Source organism: Gossypium arboreum, chromosome 12 (assembly GCF_025698485.1).
Source record: "Gossypium arboreum isolate Shixiya-1 chromosome 12, ASM2569848v2, whole genome shotgun sequence".
Classification (NCBI taxonomy): Eukaryota; Viridiplantae; Streptophyta; class Magnoliopsida; order Malvales; family Malvaceae; genus Gossypium; species Gossypium arboreum.
Window position 1 is genome coordinate 9250160 of NC_069081.1, and position 24711 is coordinate 9274870.

At 34.2% G+C, this 24711-nt stretch overlaps 1 protein-coding gene and 1 long non-coding RNA gene across 4 annotated transcripts; both read right to left on the reverse strand.

Moving 5' to 3' along the window:
* Window positions 1-16066: 16066 nt before the first annotated feature.
* LOC108477157 (uncharacterized) lies at window positions 16067-17866 on the reverse strand. 3 transcript variants are annotated; one of them, XR_008275595.1, is made up of 4 exons: window positions 17447-17865; window positions 16735-17317; window positions 16414-16541; window positions 16067-16325 (listed from the first exon to the last, which is right to left on the reverse strand). It is a non-coding gene; the product is annotated as an uncharacterized LOC108477157 (long non-coding RNA). The 3 variants fall into 3 exon arrangements; XR_008275594.1 differs by having other exon boundaries at window positions 16414-16872; window positions 17088-17317; window positions 17447-17863; XR_008275593.1 differs by having other exon boundaries at window positions 16414-17317; window positions 17447-17866.
* Window positions 17867-20645: 2779 nt separating this feature from the next.
* LOC108477338 (pentatricopeptide repeat-containing protein At4g21065) lies at window positions 20646-23737 on the reverse strand. Its single transcript, XM_017779848.2, has 2 exons — window positions 23580-23737; window positions 20646-23493 (listed from the first exon to the last, which is right to left on the reverse strand). Exon 2 carries the CDS (start codon window positions 23010-23012, stop codon window positions 21159-21161), a length of 1854 nt encoding a protein of 617 aa, XP_017635337.1. The 5' UTR covers window positions 23013-23493; window positions 23580-23737; the 3' UTR covers window positions 20646-21158.
* Between the last annotated feature and the right edge of the window lie 974 nt (window positions 23738-24711).

Below are 24711 nucleotides of genomic sequence, written 5' to 3' on the forward strand. Positions count from 1 at the left end.
CTTTATCTACTAATACATGCTTGCCTAATGGATTCGATACTTTAATCACAAATTCTGTAGATTCTATAGGCATGCTTATACTAGGAATCAATTTCATACAAACATAAGAATGAGTCGAACCCGGATCAATCAGAGCAATGACATTAATATCATGTAGAGAAAATGTACCCGTAATCACATCGGGGAGGATGCCTCTTGGCGTGCACGAATAGCATAAGTCCTTACAGGGCTCTAACATCCGGTCTCACACCGAATCTCTAAAGGTACCTCATTACTTGCTCCTACTCCCGGTTGCCTCGGTGATCTGCCTCTAGAAGGAGCATTTCCGGATCTAGCACTCTGTGTTACTTCTCGGCTAGCCACTTCTGGACATTCTCGTACAAAATGATCTGGAGCACCACATTTATAGCAAACATTTTCGCCGCCCGACAAGGACCATAATGAAGTCTACCACACCGTGGACACCCCGATCTACCCCATCGACATTACCTACACTCGTAGTCGAGGTGGTCCGAGCCTTCGGATCCTTAAATCTGCTACCTCTATTCTCGACTAGATTGCCTGCGAAAAGCTAGATCCGGTAGAAAACTCTTTGGGCCTCTTGGATGTAGCTTTGAAATGATCTGCTCATCTGCTCTTATTTGTATCTTGTGTCTCTATCTCAACTTTGCCTTTTCTTTTTAATGACTCCTCCGCTTTACAGTGCTCTCTCAACTAAAATAACGAACTCTTTTATTTCTAGGACACCCACTGACAATCGGATATCATCATTTAACCCATCCTCAAACCTTTTACACATGATAGCCTCTGTGGACACACATTCTCGAGCATATTTACTAAGCCTGACAAATTCGCGCTCATAATCGATTACTGTCATAGTACCTTGTTTCAATTCCAGGAATTCCTTTCTCTTCTGGTCAATAAACCTCTGACTGATGTACTTTTTACGAAATTCCTCCTGAAAGAAATCCCAAGTGACCCTCTCCTTTGGTACAACTGATACAAGTGTCTTCCACCAGTAGTAGGCTGAGTCTCTAAGAAGTGATACTACACATTTCATACATTCCTCGGGTGTACAAGATAATTCGTCAAAGACTCTGATAGTATTTTCTAACCAAAATTCTGCTCTTTCTGCATCATCATCTTTTGTTGCTCGGAACTCTTTTGCCCCTTGTTTCCTGATTCTATCAACTGGTGGCTTTTCTCTTACCACTGTACCTGTGACTGGAGAAGCTTGAGCTACATGGGTAGCCTGAGAATCATGAGGGGGTGGAGGTCTAACTGTCGGATTCGTACGAACGAACTCGGCAAACAAATCATTCAAAGCTCGGAAGAGAGCTTCTCGAGTCACTCCTCCCTGATCAACTATTACTGGCCTATTCTCAGATGGCGCTGCCCCTTCTGTGGGAGCAGGCGCATTACTTTCTACATCATCATCACCAGCTTGTCCGGGATCCATTACTATAAAACAAAATATTTAAAAATCGTCAGGAGTCGTCACACTATCAAAATACAAGTATGGCATGTATAGCTAGACTTTTTCTCACACTAACTGTTCCGAGAACCGACTAAACCTACTCTGATACCAATAATGTAACACCCCCACGCCCGAAACCGTCACTGGAGTCAAGCTTGAGGTGTTACTAAACTTATCTTACCTTTTAAACAACTCTAAACCACTTATTTTAATTTTTGGAATAAACTATTTTTATGCGTCATGGTTGCTTAAAAATTCATTTCTCGAGTTTAAAAACTCAAAATTAAAATCCGTAAATTTTTCCTAAAACTAGACTCATATATCTATCTACTAATTTTTTTTCTAGAATTTTTGACTTGGCCAATTAGTACAGTTTATTAGTTAATGTTTCCCCTATTTCAAAACTCAACTACACTGACCTCTTCTTACTACAAGCCATGTTTCTTCCTGTAAAAAATTCATATGACTAAGCCGTTTGTTTCTCTCAAAACTAGATTCAACAAGGATTCTAACCATATAAATTAAACCTTCTAATTAGTTTTGTAAAATTTATGGTGAATTTCCAAAGTTGAAACAGGGGATCTAGAAATCGCTCTGACCCTGTTTCACTAAAACTCAGATATCTCATAAAATATAATACCTTTACCTGTTTTGCTTATTCCATAAGAAAATATACATAATAAGATTTAATTTTATATATTATTCATCTTCAAACTATGTTTCTACAATTTTAGTGATTTTTCAAAGTTACGTCATTTCATTACTTGAATCTGCTTTTAGGTTAGTTTCACATTTTCATAATTTCCATGTGATAATCATCAATCAATCATACATATTAATAAATATGTATATCATCGGCTATTTTATTAGCTAATCACTAGCAAGTATTTACACATCATTCATTGTTCATATTATACCAAAAGTAGCTAAGTTTCTTTACATGCCATACCCAAAACAAAACGTCTAGTTATGCCGAGTTATTTCTTTGATAGTGTGATCGACCTCCGACGTTTCCTTCGATCCCCGAGTGACTAGATAAGTACTATAAGAAGAAGAAAATAAAGAGATTAAGCACTAGGCTTAGTAAGCTTACAAGCAAATAAATCACAACATTCAACATAATGGATAATTATGCATAATATCATCTAACATCATAAATTTCTTTACTTCTCAATTTCTATCTTCTTCTTTATTCCCTTACCTTCTTTCTTACCTGACCTTTCCTTTTTCATAAGTATAATCTACTTTTCCTTTGCTGTTAATTCACTGTAATTTAACTCAGATCCTCGACCCGTTGAACCACTCGGAATACTAAGGATACTAGGTCGCTCTGTCTATCAATATCCTCGCTAATGCCATGTCTTTGACATGGACTTACATAAATTATTCCTGTCTCCAATGCCATATATAATATGGACTTACATGGCTCAATCCTGTCTCCAAAGCCATATTTCTAATATCGACTTACATGGTTCATTTCGCTCATCTCTGTCAACCCTAATATCCTAACATTCCCGGGTTTAACCGGCTTTCTAACACTTTTCCTCTGTCCTCCACCTTAAATTCGACTTTACATATTTTCATAACATAAGTATATAAATGCTGAAATTGACAATAATAATGTAAAATAAAAGGATATTGCATTTATTTCTCAGTAACTTACCTTGATACAAAATGTGACTAAACTTTATAATTTAGTCCTTTACTTTTTCTTTTCCCGATCTACTCCAATTTCATTCTTCTTGATCTATAATAGCAAATTTAACTTATTTAATATTCACATTTATTAAAACAGTCCTTGACCCAAACTTTTGCAAAATTATATTTTACCCCTAAACTTTCACATATTTGCACTTTTTCCCCAAGGCTCGTAAATTAAACTTCATCCTATTTTCTTATGTTTTATGACATGCTGATCATTTTTCCTTCTATGGCAATATCAAAATCACACTCTAACATATACTTATGACTATTGGTATTTTTTCCAATTTAAGCCCTTTTACTCGCTTTTCACTTAAAACCGAGTAGCATAAGTTATTTAACATAATTTAAAACCTCATATTCTATCATAAAACACCAAAATACACAAATTTCAGCCATGGATATTTTTCCAAATATGAACCCTAGGCTGAATTATTGCTAGAATAAGCTTAATCAAGTTACCAGGACTCCAAAAACATAAAGATCATTAAAAACGGGGCTTGGAATCACTTACTATGAAGCTTGAAAGTTGAAGAAACCCCAGCTATGGAGGAGAGAAAAAATCGGCATAAACTAATTGAGAAGATGACCATTTTTGTGTTATTTTTCCCTATTTAATTCATTTAATATCCAAATGACCAAATTACCCCTTCTTACTAAACTTTCAAAAATTCCTTCCATGTCCTAATTTTTGTCCATGAACTTAAAATTGGTCAAATTGTTATTTAAACCCTCCTAATTAATATTCCAAAGTAATTTCATACTAAAAACTTCTAGAATGCAAGTTTTGCAAATTATTCAATTTAGTCCCTAACCTCAACTTAAGCACTTTATGCATGGAATTTCATCACGAAATTTTCACACAATCATGCAATCATACCATGAACCTTAAAATAATAATAAAATAAATTTTTCTACCTCAGATTTTTGGTTTCGCAACCACTATTCCGTTTAGGCCCTATTTTGGGATGTTACACCTTATAGATGCTTCGGTTTTCTGCTGAAAACCCTTCATTTCTCTTTGGAAATTGAGAGTTTGCTGTTGAAAATCAAGGACATTAGTTACTATTTTATTGACCAAAGTTTCTAGAGAATTATCTGAATCTTGTAGCTGTTGTGGGACTCGATTTTGGTATGGCTGGTTATATTGTGGAATAGCCCCATAACTAAAATTAGGGTGGTCCCTCCATCCTGGGTTGTAGGTATTGGCGTAAGGGTCATATCGTCTTTGTGGTGGCCTAGGAAAATTTCCCACAGCATCTAAATGGGCCATAGAATCTTCACACAGACTAGGGCACGCATCAGTCGTATGTTCAGGTGTAGCATATATTCCACATACTCGGGCTGGTTTCGATTTTTTTGTAACAAGGGAATTCATAATATTAGTAAGTCTATCAAGTCTATCTTCAATGGTAGAATTACTTAGCTGGTGAACCCTTCTAGGGGGTTCAGGATTGGCTCAAAATTGCTGGGAATTCGCAGCTATTATGGAGATTAAGTCTCTTGCTTGTTGTGGAGTCATGTTGACTAACGCTCCTCCACTTGCGGCATCTACCATATTTATCTCCATAGGTTTCAAGCCTTCATAAAAGTACTGGAGCAAATACTGTTCCGTTATACCATGTTGTGGGCAACTTGCACACAACTTCTTAAATCGCTTCCAATAGTCGTATAGAGTTTTTGCGTCTTTTTGCTTTATGCCCACGATTTCTCTTCTTAACTCAGTCGCTCGTGATGCAGGGAAAAACCTGTTAAGAAATAAACGAGATAGATCAGCCCAAGTTGTAATGGATCCGGAGGTAAATAAAATAACCATTCCTAGTGAATCGCTAGGGAAAAAGGGAAAGCGCGCAATTTGATTTGATCCTCAGTTACCCCCTGAGGTTTCATACTCAAACAAACCATATGGAATTCTTTTAAATGCTTATGGGGGTTTTCATTTTGTAACCCACGAAAAGTTAGCAGTAGCTGAATCAAGCCTGACTTTAATTCAAAATCAGTATCCATAGTAGGATACGCAATGCATAGTGGCGGTTGTTCTATCGGCGCTTCGGCCAGTTGTCGAATTGTCTGAGCCATAGGTTGAAGTGCTAAATTAGGGTTTTCGTCAACCCTAGTGTTAAGTGCTTCTTCGGGTGAATCGACTTCTTCTTCTTTACTTTCTAACGTTCGAGTAGGGTTTTCGTTAACCCTAGACTCTGCTTCGTCGTCGATTCTGATTTCTGGCGGTGGATTGCTTTGAGTTCCAACCACCGCTGACTGCTTTTTCTTTAGTTTTTTTTCCTTTCTATTAGCTTTCGCAGTCTTTTCGATTTCTGAGTCGAACGCAAGAGTGCCTGGAGTAGATCTGGTCATAGAAAAGAAAGAAAAACAAGATTAGTATGTTCTTGGGTCCCGACAGCAGTTAAAATTGATGCGGTCGTTGAGAACACCAGAAATATCCTATTCCCTATAAAATAATGAAAAAGAAATAGTAAAGGGGAAGTAGGGTCAAATCCTCAGGGACCGGATTATATGAATGCTTGTCTCTTGAAATCCTGGGCAGAATCGTGCCTAAGAAAACCTATGTTCCTGGAAAAAAAATAAAAAACAGAATTTAAGAATTGATTTTGGAAGCGAAAATAAAATAAAAATAGAATTTAAAGTTTACTGAAATTATGATTACGAAAATAATAAAAATAATAAAGAGAGTTTTAAGAGAAAAGAAATTCTTATGGGAAAGTTCCAGCCTCCGGTTGTCTCATTCCGCCTTGGGCTCAATCCTTGGCTTTTGGATGATCCTTCTCGACTCGAGTAAGCCAGTTATAGTGGAAGAGGACGCCTACGACCACCAGCTCCAAAGATTAGACTTACGATTTTTAGGGAACCTGACTCTAGCTAGTAATCTATGATAGATCAACGCTTCTCAATAGCGAATCCCACGCCATTTGTCTCTTTGGCTTGCCAACCTCTGACCCAGTAAGTTAACGAACCAACTATGCAATCCTTCTAAAACATAAAAAGCGGCTGCCTTTGCATATGCTGAAAAGCTTACTTCTTAAGGGCCATGGACTAAGCGTCGGCCAGTAGTCTGAGAAACGATGAATACTTGGCGAGAAGGCTAAGTACGGATTCTAGGCCTCAAGAACCCTTTTTGGGGAAATATTGACAACTTTTGGCTAGAAGGGTTTTTTAGTGGCTCATGATAATGGAGGGAAAGCAAATAAATAAAAATATGGAAAAAGAAATTTTATTGAAAAGAAATATGAAAGAACAAAAGACTTTTGGGGGAGAGTGTTTATAGAAAAAGATGCCCCTAAATAGAGTAACTTCACCCCCTATTTGTAGTGCTAGGGAGATAGTCTAATTGAACTTAAATTCTAAAAAGATAAATACATTTAATTAAAGATAAACAAAGATAATTAAAATAAAATTCTAAATTTGAATAATCCTAATAATTATCTTAATATTAATTATCCTAATAGAATAAAATAAAATAGAGTCTTCCAAAATAAAATCTCTTCTATTTGCTTTTAAGTCCTTGTGCCTTCCATGTTCGCACTTTTGGCACCATATTTGTACCACGTTGCATATTGGCCCATTTAATCTCCAAATTGACGCTTTTTCCCTTGAATTTACTTTTCGCCTCCAATTTAGTCCCTAAAAGATAAAAAGACATAAATAGCTCAAATTAGTAGGCTCAAGCTCAAAATAAACACATGATTAATATATAAAAACACGTCATTTTAGAGTATTATCACTACATAATCCTTAAATTTGTATGGTGGCATGCCTTTAGCCAAAGGATCAACTAACATTTGCTCAGTGTTAATGTGTTCAGTAACTACTTTTTTTTTTCTTAAACACGTTCCCTTATGACTAGATATTAATATTGACATGTTTAATTTAACTTCCACTTTTATTGTTCTTAGCCATAAATAATGCAGCTGAATTGTCACAATATATCATTAATGGCATAGAAATTGAATCCACAAGTCTAGGCACGAAAATGAAACTCTTCAACCATATTTCATGTGAGGTAGCCTCAAAACATGAAATGAACTCAGCCTCTATAGTGGAAGTAGCAGTAAAGGTTTGCTTGACGCTACTCATAGCTCCGCCACCAAACATAAATACGTAACCTGATGTTTATTTACGTGAATCAACACAGGCGGAAAATTTTGAATCGGAGTAGCCAATCACCTCCAAATTGTTTGATCATTTGTATGTAAGCATATAGTCCTTTGTCCCCCTTTTGCAATTCTTTAGTGGTCAATACCTAGATTACTTTGATATCTTTCCAACATTCTAACTACAAATGCAATGTCAGGTCTTTTGCAGACTTAAACATACATCAGGCTTCCAACAAAAAGAAGCATATGGAATATTTTTCATTTTCTCTTTCTTAAACTCTTTCTTCGGGCACTAGTTCAAACTGAACTTATCACCCTTCATAATAAGAGCAACACTAGGTGAACAATCTTTGATCTAAAATCTTTTTAAAACTTTGTTGATATAGGTTTCCTGAGATAGACCTAAGACACCGTGATGTCTATCACTATGAACCTTAATGCCAATGGCATAAGACACATCACTCATATCTTTCATATCAAAATTTTTAGAAAAAAATTGTTTCATTTCATGTAACATACCCCTATCATTTATTGAAAGTAAAATGTCATCTACATATAGAATAAGGAAACATATTTTACTCCCATTGACCTTCTGGTATATGCACTGATCCATGAAATTCTCAACAAAACCAAACGAAGAGATAACTTCATGGAATTGTAAATAACATTGTCGGGAGGTTTGTTTCAATCCATATATGGACTTCTTTAGCTTGCATACCAAATGTTCACCATCACTAGAGGAAAATCCTTCAGGTTGTTTCATGTATACCTCTTCCTCTAGGTCAACATTGAGAAATGTGATTTTCATATCCATTTGTTGCAACTTAAGGTTAAAATGAGCTACTAATGCTAACACAATGTGCAAGGAATCTTTCTTAGATACAGGACTAAAAGTCTCAGTATAATCAATTCTTTTTTGCTGAGTGAATCCTTTCGTAATAAATCTAGCTTTATATCTTTCTATGTTGCCCATTGAGTCTCTTTTTGTTTTGAAGACCCATTTACATCCAATGTTTTTTACGCCTTCAGGAATCGACACAAGATCCCAAACATCCTTACTTTTCATGGAATTCATCTATTCTTTCATAGCATTGTACCATAATTTTGACTCTTTGCAACTCATGGCTTGTGAAAATGACTCAAGGTCATTCTCAGCTCCAATATTATAGTCAGACTCTTGTAGATACACAATAGAGTCACTTTAAATTGTTGATTTCCTTCTCTAGTAGATCTCCTCAATGTTTAACTAAAATTTTCTTTTGGATCATGTTGTTTAATTAATTGTTCAATAATTTCAGGATTTTCTTAAACAACTTGATCTATTAAGTGTTTTTAGCAGCTTGTGGATTTTCATTGATTGGTTGTTCAACACTCGGTTAAGCTTGAGGGGTGTTCTGTATGATAACCAATCTCTCACTTGAAGTGGAAGGTTGACCTATGTGAATTGTGTTTAGAGATAGATCACTCTCTTTGATTAAGTCATTCTCAAGAATTTTTCATTTCTTAATTCCATAATTCTAGTGCTATAAGATGGACAATAGAATTTGTATCTTTTGGACCTTTCGACATATCCAATGAAATACTCACTAATGGTCCTTAGGTTTAGTTTCTTTTCTTGTGGATTATAAACTCTTACTTCAGACGAGAATCCGCATACGCATATATGTCACAAACTTGGTTTCCAACCTTTGAACAACTTAAAAGGTGTCTTTGGGACAACCTTGGTTGGAAATCAATTGACTATATACTCAGCCGTTTTGAAAGCTTCAACCCATAAATCAGTTTAAGAGATAAGTTGTAAGATAAATTTATGCGAAAAATAAAGAAATGTGATAAGATATTTACAAGGTTTAATGTAAAGGTTCCGTTAGGGGCATTTATGTGTTGAGTTCTATTTAAATAAAATAAATACTTGATCAATTTGGCCTTCGAACTATGTTTGTTTTTCCACTTTGGCATTCGAACTATGTGTTGAGTTCTATTCCGTTACCCGGTTCAACCTTTTTTTTTTCTATAGTGATGTTAAAAAAATTGATAACACGTGGTGACAGTCAAATTGTGCCATGTGACACCTTTCAAAAAATTAAAATGTGTTACGTGATACTTAAGTTTATTTAAAATAAAAAAATTAACCCAACATTGATTGACCATTGCCTGATGTAGACCATCGTTATCCTTCCATGTGGTGCTATTAGAACATGCCGGGTCGCCCTTATTTTTTGTTTTTAATATTATATATAATATATATTGTTTAAAAATGTAAAAGAATCATATATATATTAAAATTACAAGGTACATAAACTAAAATTGCAACAAGTGGCATCATTATGTTTTTTTTCTATTTATTTACTAAATTTTTAGTTATCCATTAAATAATTTTTTTGTAATAAAATTAAATCTACATCATCAATTTTAAATAAAATATTATTTTTATTAAAATATACCTAACCAATGTTATTTCAACTTTAAATTATTTTGTATTTTTACTATATCTTTACTCTAAGAAATTATACATCATATATATAAGTAGTTATATTTACCAAATAAAATATTAATTAGAAATTCTAGTAAAAATATAATATATTTTAAATTTATTTATAATATTAATCATAAAATTTATATAAATGTATACAATGATTTGAATATTTTTTAATGTATACGAAATGGAAAATTTTGAAACTTAAATGGTTTTCCTTGATGTTCGAGATTTGGAGCGGTTTTCTCTAGACATGAACGGTTAAGAGTTACGTGAGACGATAAGAGGTCGTGGTTAGAGTTGTGCGGCTATCGAACCATCAACAATGAAAGTTTAGCTAAAGAAAGTTCAAAATCTTACGGGCTTTCTTTTGATTGTTTCGAGGTTTATCCCCAAATATTATATCGAGAAATTGAAAGAGAAAAAGGAAAATAAGTTTACCAGTAATATCTATTGTAACAACTCAATTTTCAGTGGTATTAGAAAACGCGGCTTCAGAATCCTATTTTCATAAATCGGGTCCGTAAATATTAAATTAAAATATTTACAGAGTTGGTATAGTAGAATATTAAAAGTTGGTCATTTAATTATTCCTATTAATTGCTTAATTAAGGTATAAAGACTAAATTGTAAAAATCTTATTGCTATAATTTTTTAATTGGCCAAAGCTTTAGGGACCTAAATTGCAAATAGCCAAAGATTGCTAATGGAAATTAAACCAATTTATAATGTATGTTAGTGGGAAATGATGGAAGAATCCATTTATATGTTAATTAATGAAGGATTAGATTAATTAAGGTTTCTTGCAACCTCCTATTATGCTCTAATAATTTCCTATTATCTTCAACCAAGTTCGCATGTATCTTGCGAGCTCTTTGTAGCACCCCTCACGGTAGATTGATGAACATTTTGACTTTCCCTCTTCTTAATCTCTGCTTCGTTAATACCCTCAGCGAGTCCCACGCTAACCACGCCAGCTTCAGTTAAGATCATTTGCAGAGAGAGTACTAACTCTTACAGAGAAGGTTTACTTGTGCTACTAGATGACTTAGATGGGCAGATGTACTTCTTTGCTTCTTCAGACATACAACTGTTCCATTACTTCCTCACCTCATTAGGACTAAAAGGAAACTTTTCATGCTGAGATGTTCTCTCTATTGAAATAAAGTCCTTGTTTCACCACCAGAAGCGGCGAACTTCATGGAACCACCTGGGGGCCATGATCAACAATAGCTCTGAATGTATCATTGGTTTTCGGTCTTGGTGGTGGAGGAGAATTATCAAAAGAAACGGGGAGAGATGGAATTGTGGTAGGAACTATAGTAATAGGAGTTATCTCGATAGATTGCTCATCGTGATCTCTTCTTTTCTTATGACGAAGCTCCTCTATTTGGCTACTATCATCTTCACTACTTAGTATAAGGTTAGCAATTCCAGCAGTAGTCATTTACCTCTTTCTACTACTATCACTTCCCTCCCCAACAGTTGTGCCAAAAGGACTACTTTGCACATTCTGCGTAAAAGGTCACACGTCAATGTATTTGTCGATCTCTCTTGATAAGCTGGTGGATTCCTTTAAACTTTCTTCAATATTGTGAGTTGTGCTTGTATCACTAGCAAGCATAACATTAGCACCAACAATTAATATAAGACGGTTGCACCATTTTCCATATTCCCTAAAGATTTCGGAGACTATGAATGAGGCTTTAATTTACAAAAACTATAAAAATAATTTTTAGGTTTATTTTTGTTTCTCAATAATATGAGCCCCAACTCGTGACTAACTTTATGTGGCTAAGCAAACTATGCTGATAGTAATCCAACGGTGTCCACACCATCTCCGGCATCAACTTGCCTTCATCTATTAGGGCTTAGATTCAAGAGGCAGTATCGAAACACCTTCCTCATGGTTAATACTTCATTCAGGTTTAGTATGCAACCATTGAGAAGTCTATAATACTGCGCCCAACCAATCTCTGCCATAATTTATCACTTTTGCAAGCACATATCCTTACTAGGTATTGACCACTCAATTGGAAAGTCAAAACGACTTTGAGCTTGTATTTAACCCGTATATAATCGTAGCGATTTAGACAAAGATTAGAACACCAATTCATAATTATAGATTTTACATCTTCGCAAGGAGTGAAGTAAAAAAAACTACCAAACCCCCTTAGTTGTAAGCCTTCAATTGATACAAAATTTAAAAAACGACGATCAATGATACTTTATCGCGCCTACTGCATTCAATGAAGTATGCCATCGCAATCCGCCAAGAAAAACCAGATAACTTAAATTTAAAAAATAAAAAGGTTCACTAAAAAATGACTTAAAATAAATATATAAAGAACCTCATATGATGTGATGATAGTAGTGTTAGGATGTTATTATTGTCGGATGCATTTCAAGTAATTTTTTGATACCACCAATTAAACGGTTCTAGTTTATGTCTGTCTAAATGACATGCTCTTTGTCTGTCTTATGACACGTTTGTTTAAAAAATATTTTCTTTTGGCTTTCTGTTTTGATTCTTTCGCTTCTTTTAACTGGTTTTTGATTAGTTTCTTGTTCATTTGAGTGTTTTGATATGGAAGAAAAATTAGCAAATCTAAGACTTTTAGATGAAGAAGAGGAGGCGTTCAAAGAGGAAGCAGTAGTGGTGGATCAGAGCTCTCAGTTCTGCTTGGTGGGGAGATGTCTCATGGAAAGTTTGGTCTATTTTCCCTCACTATATAATACTATGGCTGATTTGTGGCACCCAATTGGAGGAATATGCATCACGGATTTAGGAGACAAAAGGTACCTTTTTCAGTTTTTCCATGAGGTTGATGTGTAATGGGTTCTTTCTGTTTCACATTGGTTATTCAACAATCATTGCTGATCCTGCAAATAATACAAAAAAGAGAAAATCCATCAAACATAGCCTTAAATTCTGCTGATTTCTAGGTTCAAATCCATGAATTGCCTCTAGGTTTAATGATGGAAATAATGGCCAAACAATTTGGTTATTTTTTGGGAAAGTTTCTTGAATACGACACCTCAATTTTGACCAAGGGTCTAAAGAAATTTGTGTGCATCTGTGTCTGCTTGGATGTTTCTTTCCCGTTGAAAAGAAAGAAAAAAATCCAAATTGGTAATAAAGTTACTGTTTATGCTCGCTTTCAATACGAAAAATTGAGTTTATTTTGTTTTATTTGTGACAAGTTGGGACACGGTGAAAGTTATTGTCCCCTTCGACTTCGCATAGAACCAACCAAGATTGTCTTTGGTTGGGACATATCCTTGCGTGCTGTGTCGTGGCGGCGAAGCATGATGGCGAGTAGGTGGCTCCGGTAGGCTGATGGATCACAGTGGAGTAGTGAGAGTATGGAAGGTAACAATCAGAGTAGTAAATGGGGGATGGATTTGGGGCGTAACTCAAGGGGGAAATCATGGAATCAGGTTTTAAATCCCAAATTTGTCTCTTCACAATCAAGTCAGCAGATTCCTTTTAAAGTCTCTGATAGCCGGCGTAATATGGACAGTGGGGTCTTAATTAATGAAGATTCTGGTTATGGGCCTACAAATTTAATTTTGGAAGAGGAAAATGTCCCTTTAATTAATTTGGAAGGGAAAAAACGTTAGAGGGTAATGGATGGAATTTTAACGGCTGTAGAGAATAATGTGGGTGCAGGAATTCTTGATTTAACAGCTAGCTCTGGGGAACAGGGCAGCCAAATGCAATGAAAATACTTGGTTGAAATGTTCGTGGTTTTGAGGAGATCACGAACTATTAAGAGGCTCAAGAACAAATTGAGAATCATTAATCCCCGAATTTTGTTTCTTATCGAAACAAAGTTAAGTGCTAAAAAGATGGAAGCAATGAGATTTAAGTATGCGTTGGATAATGGGATTGATGTTGGGGCTTTGGGTTCAAAAGAAAGCCTTTCTTTAAGTTGGAAATGAAATTCTTTAATTCAGCTAAAGAGTTTTTCTTCCTCCCATATTGATGTTGAGGTGCATAATGATGAAATTGATGCAATTTGGTGCTTGACGAGTTTTTATGAGAATCCGAATGGAAAAAATAGGAAAGAGTCGTGGGATCTTCTTCGACGTTTAGGGCATGACCAAATGACTCATTGGATTCTGATAGGGGATTTTAATGAAATCACGAGTTCTTTGAAAAAGAAGGGTGGAAGGCTTCGAGAAGAATGCCAGATGCAAAAATTTAGAACGGCAATGGAAGATTGTGGACTCAATGATATAGGAGATGTTGGTAGATGGTTTACATGGGAACGAGGAAGGTTTTTGTCAACCAACATAAGGGAGAGGTTGGATCGGGGAGTTGCATCATTGAGTTGGGTTAATATTTGTACTAATTATCAATTAGAACATCTGACCCATTCTTTCTCAGATCATTGTCCGATTTTAATAGACACCATGAGAATGCAAAAGTATATTCCATTTTATGGCGAAAATTCTTTTCAACTTGAGGCAAAATGGGTTTTAGAAAATTCTTTTGATGATGAGATTAAAAGAAACTAGGAGAGTATTTCGGGTAGTGTTTCGGATAAGCTTGTGAGTTTATGACATCAGATTCAGATATGGAGCAGGGACAGAATTAGGGAGTGAAAGGTTAAATGTATGGACCTTGAAGGTAAACTCAATTGTCTTTACAACCGTGATCCAATAGATGAAATTCTTGCTGAAATAACAAATATTCAAGTGGGGCTTAACTTAGAGGTTGATCAAGAAGAAATTTTTTGGGAACAATGGGCCAAAGTCAATTGGCTAAAAAATGGAGATAGAAATACGAGTTACTTTCATCAAGTAGCTATTCAGCGTCAATTACGAGGTCGAATCAAAGAATTAGAATGGGCGAATAACGAAAGGATTTCTTCGACTAAGGAGATGCTTACACTTGCTTCAAATTTTTTTGTGACTTATTTTCGGCTTCAGAGTTGGGATAAGATAAACGTGTTTTCAGTTTAGTGGAGAAAAGAGTCACCAATGATATGAACGCTATTTTACTTAAGTAATTTATGGATGAGGACATCACTTATGCGGTCAAGACTATGGCACCATTGAAAGCTCTTGGCATTGATGGATTCTCAGTTATTTTCTTTCAAAGGTACTGGCATCTTATTAGTTCTAAAATTTCAAGTTATTGTTTATCTGTTCTAAATGGGAATTCTGAAATAGAAGCTATTAACAAAACTCGTATAGTTTTGATCCTTAAAATCGATAAACCTAAGAACCTTTCTCATTTTAGGCACATAAGCCTTTGCAACATTTTTTATAAAATTATAGCGAAAGTCTTGGTGCATTGAATGAGTGCTATTTTGGGAGATTGCATTAATGAAGCTCAAGGGGTTTTTATCCCAGGAAGACATATTTCGGATAATATACTTATTGCTTATGAGGTCCTTCACTGGATGAAAATGAAGAAGAATGGGAAAAAAAGGGTAATTTTGCGCTTAAACTCGATATGAGTAAAGCATATGATCGTGTTGAATGGGATTTCTTGGCAAGAATGATGACTCACTTAGGCTTTCATACGGATTGGATTGTTTTTATAATGAGATGTGTTTATTCGGTCTCTTATACTATAAGTCTCAATGGTTCGAACAGTGAGTGGTTCTCCCTGTCAGGAGGTTTAAGACAGGGCGACCTTCTTAGCACTTACCTCTTTCTTATTTGTACTGAGGGCTTCTCAACCCTGATTAATGAAGCTAAACAAAAATGGCTGATGAGAGGTGCTTCTGTTGGAAGGGAAAGATTTTCGATAAATCACCTGTTCTTTACGGACGACTGTATTCTTTTTAGAGATGCTTTAGATGAGGGAGCCAATGTGGTTAGAAATATTATCAAAGAGTATGAGATGATTTTGGGTGAAAGGGTGAATTTGGATAAATCTCTGATCTATTTCGAGGCTAATGTAAGTGCAGATGTCAAAGACAAAATAATTAATGTTTTGGGTGTTAGGGTAGCATCAAATCCGGAGAAATACTTAGGGTTGCCTATGGTGGTTGGGCGAAAGAAGACTTGGGCCTTTGCCAATTTTATTGATCGATTTAGAAAATGTATCGCGAGCTGGATTTTACGTTATTTATCAATGGGGGGAAAGAAGTATTTGTTAAGTTAGTTTTGTATGCGGTTCCGGTTTACGCTACACAATGTTTTGCTTTGCCAAAAAACTTATGTTGTAAACTTGAAGGCATCATGAACAAATTTTGGTGAACCAATAATAAATTGTCTAAAGGCATTTATTGGAGCAATTGAGATGTTTTATGCTGTCCGAAAAGTGATGGTGGGCTAGGGTTTAAAAATTTGTTTTTGTTTAATAAAGCCTTATTACCAAAGCAATTTTGGCGTCTATTGTCCCAGCACAACTGTTTGTAAGCCAAAGTTCTTAAGGCCCGTTATTATCCTCATTCAGATATTCTATTAGCAAAGTTAGGATCTTACCCAATATTTACTTGAAAGAGCATTTGTAGTGCTAGGGATCTGATTGAAGTTGGGATTTTAGAACTAGTTGGCAACACGGCTAACATAAACATTTGGAATGACCTTTGGATTCCTGGAATTGAAAACAACAGAATATCAGGACAGAATATAAACCCAAACTGGACGATAGTGAACCAGCTAATTGAAGTTGAAACCAGTACCTGGAACAAGGAACTGATTCATAACATTGTCGATGGTGAACATGCAGATTGCATTCTGTCCATTCCGTTATCAGAAGCTAGTTCAGATGACAAGTTAGTCTAAAGGCATGATGGCTTGGGGGAATACTCTGTAAAAAGTGGTTACAAGGCCTTAATTACAGAACACTTTCTAAGCACAAATTACACCAATCCTAGCAATGTGGGTTTCAAGGATTTTTATAGATCTTTATGGGCTATGCGCATACCAGCAAAAGTTAAAATACATGTCTGGAGATTATTCAATAATTTCTTGCCTAATTACTGTAATCTGAATCAAAGAACCTTGCGGGTTAGTGTTGTTTGTCCTCTTTGTAAAGCTGCATCAGAGAATACTGACCATCTATTGTGGTCCTGTGATACTTTATAGAGTGTCTGGGCATCTCTTCAAATCAAAATCGCTCCAGTCGACAACGCCTTGAGCTACAAAAATCAATTTGTTAATTCTTTCTGTTTAGTTGATAATCTAAACAAACAGCTTTTTGCAATTTCCTTATGGGCTTTGTGGTACAGAAGGAATAAGTTGATTTATGAAGGTATTAATTTCTCTTTGCAGGAATTGCTAGGTTTCATTCGAGGCTATGGTCAAGAACTTAATCTATGCCAAGAGAAAATTGAAGTTTCTTGTATTTCCCTACCGAATGAAGTTTGGAGGCCCCCAAATCTAGGGTTCATCAAATTAAATTTTGATGCAACTTTTCAAAGTGATTCTAAAACTTCTTCAACAGCAGTCCTAGCTAGAGATTCTGAAGGAGAAATAGTAGGAGTAGACACTTATCTATTTTCGGACGTAGTTGACGTGCTCGTGGCTGAAGCTAGGGCATGTGAAAGTACTTTACTTTTTGTTCAGCGAATGGGTTTTCGATGCCTGTTAGTGGAAGGAGATTCTCTGTTGGTTATCAAAAAGCTTAAGGATTTGGGAGAAGATAAATAAATTCTTAGTGCTATTATTACCCATATTCGAATGCTGGAAAAACACTTTGAAGAAGTTCATTACCTGTTTGTTCCTCGCTGGATAAATTGAGCGGCCCACACTTTGGCGATAGAAGGAAGGAGAAGACAGTTTTCTGGTACCTGGGTTGATGGGGTTCCTGGCTCGGTTTCGTTGATAGTGGAAAAAGATAAGGCGGATCAGCTTAAAAGGCTCTAAAATTTGTTGTATTTTGCTTTGATTTTGGAGAAAGTTCTTTTGAATCTCCATGGTAGGACTCAAAGCTTTGGATTTCTTTGTTCTTTCATTTGAATGTTTATCTTTTACCAAGAAGCGAGAAGATGTTTCGGCTGGTATTTTGGTTTTTGTTTTGGCTGAGGTTGGGCTTTGTTCTTTTACATTTATGGCTTTCTTTCTAATGGACGGTTTCTTTAGTGCTTTAGGATTTATTATTTTAGCCGTTTGGTTTACTGGTGTCTTGTCCTTTCATGTCTTTTAAGTTTTGTTTATAGTTGTATTCTTTCAATTTTCCCACTTTGAGCCAAGAGCTTAATAAATACCAGTCTATTCAACTAAAAAAGAACCTCATATGATAGACTAATGGTCAGAGGTCTTCATTGTCCCATTTTTAGCCTGAGTTCAAGTTGCACTAATTGTGTTGGTTGTTTGGGCTTTGCTTTCAATTTATATCGAAAAGTTTTTATCTTAATAATTTTCAAATTAAAGTTAAAAAGAATAAAAAAATATATTGAGATAAGACATTCTATATTCATTATCTTAGTTATTATATTTTATATTCATTAGTTTTATTGTCATTCTTCTTTTGTCTCTTTTTTTCTTCTCAGTTAGTTCTATTGTTTTATAACTTTTACTACATTTTTCTTTGTTAATATTTCATGTTTTCCTTTTTATTAATATTTATTTTGCTCTTCAGACTTTTACTTTTATTTTGGAACAAATTTAAATTATATTTCTCTTCCATTTTCTTTTAAAATTCAATGTCATTTTGTGTAAATTACAGTAAAATTCAATTTTAAACCCATTATTTTCTTTTTAATTGATTTATTTCACACTCCATTTTGCAACTTATTTCATTGAATACTCACATGTATTTTCTATAATTTTCATATTTGTGCATCAATTTTTATGATTACATTCTATTTATAAAATAATATTTAAGTATTTAATATAATTAAAATAAATTAAAAATAAAATTTCAATATTGTACTTTTAGCTTTTCTAAGGAAATTTTAGTGTAAATAATATTTATTTTTGTTAGCTATAGTAATATAATATTAAAACTTATAACTTTTTAATAACATAATTGTAAATTTTATAAATTAATATTAAAAATTAGTAATTTTTTAAATGTAAGAGAAATATAATTTTCTAAACATTATTAAAATTTTCTTTATATAATTTAAAATACACATTAAAATTATTCAAAAATTAAAAACTACTTAAAATTTTAAAAATAATTTAATCTTTTAAGCAGCATACATGAATTTAAATTTCAAAATATGTACATGATATACTTTAAACATATATTAATAAAAGTAAACTTTAAAAAGTTTCTAAAAAGTTAAAATAAATTTTTTAAAAACATTATTATAAATATATTTCATAAAAAAAATTTAATAGATTTCATGAATACTTTTTATATATGTTTAATTTAGGAATTTGTCTATATCATACTTTATTTGTTATCAAATAAATATTAAATACAAAATGTATAAAAAGTATAATATAATTCAGACTTATTTATAATGTAAATCATTAAATTTATACAAAATTATTAAAAATTATTAAAATATTTTAATTGATAAATACAATGAAACCTATGAATTGTACGGGTAAGAAAACTAGTATAATATATAAATAATTTAATTTTCTTTAAATTTAAAAAATATAAATTAAAAAACCAAATTTTATATAAAATATAAAAATCATATATAATATATAATAAATTTTAAACAATGAAAAATAATTCTACAATATATAAATATATAAAAATCAAATATTATATAAATATTGAAATTTAAAAAAATTATATAAAATTAAAAATATTATATAAAAATTTAAATTAAAAAATCTAAAATTATAAAACATATAAATTGAAAATTTTAAAAATAAAATATTATATAAAATTGAATTTTTTCATAATTTTTTTCAAAAACTCTAAATTCTAAAATTCTAATATATATATATATATATATATATATATATATATCTAAATTTCTAAAATTAAAATTTATATATGTTTTGGGATGAACTTTGTCTGTTTTGGATGAAGTTTGTCTATTTTGGAAATTTAGATATATTGTTTTGAGTTTTTAGAATTTGAAGTTTTGAAAAAAATAAAATTTATGATAATTTTTAGAATATATATTTTAAAAATTAATTTTTTTGCAATTTTTAAATACTTTTTAGTTTTTTAAAATTTATATTTATATATTTCATAATTTTATATTTTTAAATTCTTTTGTAAAAATAATTTTTAAATTATTTATATACTATATATATTATTTTTACATTTTAAATAATATATTATATATAATATTAAAAAATAAAGAAGGGTGATGTGATGTGTTCTAATTGCGCCACTCAGATAATCAAGGTTGGTTAACACTGACCAATGGTCTGTCAACTGTTGGTCAACACTTATCAACGATTGGTCAATGGCCAATAAATGGTGGGTTAATGTTTTTATTTTAAATAAACTTAAGTGCCATATGATATATATTGATTGGTGTCATGTGGCAACTAGTTTTTAAGGGTATTAAAAATAAAAAAGACTATTTCACAAAATAAAAAAAGACGACTGAACCGGGTAATAGAATGATAATTTCTTTTTGATTTCTCAATGTATCTACTAGAACGAACCCAGTAACTAATCTTCTACATTCTGTAGGCCTATTAATGGGTTGATACTAGCCATGAGTTTTAAAGTTACTCCATACTTAGGGTAAAGATTGAACTCTCAACCATTAGTTAAGGTAGAAGAGACCCTTAGTATCTTACCTAACTCACGTGGTTAACAAAATGATAATTTAAGTATCAATTTGAGACAAAAAAAAAATTTAAATACTATAGTGGGAAACAGGCCTACTTGAAGGGCAAAATTTAGCATAGGCCTAAAAAAAATAAAGATTGAGCCCAAAATTAGGGAAAAGTTATGGGTGAAAATTTCTATTGACAAGTTTGAGATCGACAAGTGAATAACCTTAGATTGTCAAGAAATAAAAAAAAAGAAAAAAGAAGAAAATTTTCAATATAACACTCAACAAGTAATCTTTATTACTTCAAATTTGTTTACCAAATGTTTGGGGCAAATCCAAAATCAAAACTAGGTTTTGTGTTTCAAGAGATTTAAGGGTTAAAACAAAGGAAAAGGACGACCGCTTTAGCTTGATGTTGTCTATTTTAACATTTTATGAAGCATAAAATTTGTGCAAAGGGAACAAGGACAAAGATGATAAATAATTCTTGATTTAATCTACCTTCTTACTCTTGTATGGTTTGGGAATGGATTAATGAAATAAAATAAAATAATGGTGGTGAAGAAAATTAAGAAATGAGAAAGATTGTAGGCAAGGTAATTTCATGAAGCTCTCTTAAGGATAATAGTTTTCAGCTATGATGCAATCTCCATGGGAAGTCCAGATCACCCGTGAAGCTAATTTTGCAGCAGCCGTGACTAGGTACCAGGCATGCAATTGTTCGATCATCCTCCTAGCGGCATTTTGAATCTGCTCTTATGAGGTGTTCAGGGTACAATTTACCAGTAATCCCTGCAAGAGCAAAACCCATCTCTAAAATGGTGAAACCGGCTTTGATCCCTCACGATAATCTCTCGTTCAAAAACTTTTGATGTAAGCTTAATTGCCAAGTGACAATCTGCACAAATTCTCAAATTCTTTACAATCCTAATGGGGGTCCCTGGTGCTGTCTTAAGTAGCATGAAAGCAACCGCAATCTTCTCGCTATGGTAAGATAAAGCATTCTCTTTCTCTTCTTCCTCTATATCAGCAAGCACATTTTCTGTATGGGGAGCATAACCTTCCAATCTTAACCTCTTTGTTATTTCTGCTAGCATTGCATAAACTTGGTCACTTTGAGGATGAGATCTATCGCCCATTAGAAATTCATACACATGATTGCCAAACTCTACTAGGCTATAACCTGGAATTTTCTTCACTCCGTCCCTAAGCATCTTTCTCCTGAGAACGTGCACATCGGACCAGCGTTGCTCTGAAGCATAGAGGTTGGAGAGGAGCACATAGTCTCCACTATACCCAGGTTCTAGCTTTAATACTTGAGCTCTTGCATACTCTCCTAATGTCAAATGGCCATGCATTGCGCACGCTCCTAACAATGTCCTCCATATAACAGCATTAGGCTGCAATGGCATGTTTCGGATATATTGATATGCCTCCTTTACCAAGCCTGCCCTACTCAACAAATCGACTATGCAACCATGATGTTCTATCTTGGGCACAATCCCGTATTTCTCTTTCATCCTCTTAAAGTAACTGAAACCTTCATCAACCATCCCACAATGACTACAAGCGTAGAGAACCCCAACAAAAGTAACTTCGCTAGGCACCAATTCCTCTGTTTCCATCTCCTTGAAAAGCTCAAGTGCTTCCTCACCAAACCCATTAACAGCCAATCCGACAATTAAAGAACTCCATGAAACTGCATTCCTTTCCTTCATCTCATCAAATACTTTCCTTGCCTCTCTAATGCTTCCACACTTTGCATAAAAATCTAACAGCGCATTATTAACATGCAAATTATCAGTCAAACCAACCTTCACCATATATACGTGAACTCTCCTCCCCAACGCCAGAGCACCGAGCTCAGCACAAGCGGATAACAAGCTAAGCACAGTATACCCATCAGGCTTTACACCTTCCAACCCCATTTCCCTGAAGAGAGTCAGAGCCTCGTTAGGTTTCCCATTAAGAGCGAACCCATTAATCACGGAATTCCAAGCCACAATATCTCTCTCAGACATTAATTCAAACGCCTTATGCGCACTATCGACGAGCCCGCAAGCGGCATACATGTGCAGCAAAGAATTCTGAACAAAGGCTAACGAGTCATACCCATTTCTTATAACTTTGGAATGCACAATTTCCCCGATTCTTACATCTGCCAACTTGGCAACGGCTTTTAAAAGAAAAGGGTAAGTGTGGGTATCAGGTTGGATGCATGACGCCCGCATCTGGCGATATAATTGAAGGGCTGGCTCTGGGTTTTCACTCTCAGCATAGCCTCTAATCATGGTATTCCACGTGAACACATTAGAGCTCCGGATACAAGAAAAGATGTTGTGAGGATATGACATAGGAGCAGAGAGGGAAACAAGGTTGTAGATAAGGTGCTTGCCAATATCAGGGTCATTGAGTGGGACCCCATGCCTGATAGAGAAAGCGTGTATTTGTCTGAGTTTGAGTTTGGAAGAGAAACAGTTTTGTAAAAGGAAAATGCATTTCTTGACCAACAAAGACTCTGGTTTGTGCAGGGAAGATGAGGTAGGTAGGTTTGTGGAGTAGAAGGATGAGGTTCGCGGAAAAGGGTGCTTTGAGAACATCGATCCATAACTTGTACATTTTGCTTTCTTCATGATGCATTATGGCTTGCTTTATTAGAAAATATAAATCATCAATGATTCAGGATTGGAGTTTATTTCAAATGTTTTTGATATTTAATCAGAAACAGTAATTGCTGGCAAATTTACTGATTGTAGTAACATTAGACAGAGTAGCAAGTCAACTAAGCTTCATTTATATATATTCCTCACCAATCAACCAGTACTGATATCCGCTTTTATGTCCATATATACAATATCTTGAGCTACATTACATATCAAGGTTGAAAAAGAGCAAGGTAACGAAAGGATAATTGATGATTGTATCAATCAAAAAGTTCCATTGTGGCGTGGCATTGGTGAAGGATCAAAGGTTTCCTACTTGGTTGACTTGTGACAGCAACAGGTTCTGCTCTACCATTTGATATCTTCAGCATGTCAAGTGTTTCAACACATTTCTCAACCCTCTTGCCCTGGAAAACCATACACTAAACTGTTCTGATTGTTGAGTCACGTTCTGCATTTTACGATGACGGGCTCAATGTTTATTATATGTGAGGAATTTGAAACTTTTCTAGTTTTGAATGAACCCAGCTTAGGCACCTGCAAACTTTTCTGGGCAACAGCATCTCTCTCGGCTGCAATGTTGTCTAGCTTCATTGCTTGTCCCATCAGCATCTCAATTAGCGTTGTGATTTGAACCTCCGGTACCTGGACTCCATTGGAGATTGATTTTACTATTGCAGAACCTAAGAGCCCCACCCCCCCTCCCCGCCCCCCCCAAAACAACATTCAAGTTCCTGGCTCATGCAACAATAAGATTAATTTTCTTAATGCATTAAAAATAAAAAGGAAAAAAAATTACAAGTAGAAATGAAAAAGGAATTTGTTCTTATGTATATAATAGAAAAAGCAAGGATTTTGAATTTGGCTAAAACCTGAGATTGTGACAGACACGTTGATAAGGTGATGATGGGGCTGTACCAAAGCTTCTAAAATGTGGGGTGTTGTAGGATGGTAAAACCTGAACTGCTTCTTGAATTCTGGTAGGGATGGTAAAACTTCAACCCGTGTGATTTTTTTTTTTCTTTTTCTGAAAAGTGGTTATGGGGTGGGTGGATTTCTTTTAGAGAGTGGGTATAGAATTATTTCTCTATCTCCGCTCTACAATATAGAATTATTATTTTATTTTTATATATATAATTATTAAAAGGTTAAATTTATAATAATGTATTCTAAAAAAATTATATATCTTACAATCAAATATTTTTCTAAAGAATTATGTTTAATTATTTACTTGACTTTTTCTTTAATTTGAAAAAAAAGTTTTCATTAAAAAACAAGGATAATGGTGCCATTAAATGTTCTACTACTCCCCATGTCTTTACCCCTCAACCTACTACTAAAAAATAAGCAAACCTAAAAACAAATGAAACAAACTTCTTGATAGAAAGCAAGCAAACGAACAAACACCAACAAAAACAAGCAGTGTAAACTAATCAAAACAACAAGAAATAATAGTACATTCCTTTCCTCTTTCAGTTCTGATGAAAACCCATTAAAAATCTCTCATCAGCACCGCCCTATAATATCATTGCCTACGCCCTCTAAAATATCAAAAGGAGAGAAAAACTTTGGAGACCACATGGAAGTAGAAATGATAGGCATCTCTAAACTCCAAAGCTGACTGGCGCCGTTCATCTTCGAGAAACTCAGCGCTGCTGATCTCTTTCAG

Coding starts and splice junctions, on each gene's coding strand:
- LOC108477338 (XM_017779848.2), bottom strand. CDS start 23,012: ATGAAGAAAGCAAAATGTACAAGTTATGGATCGATGTTCTCAAAGCAC.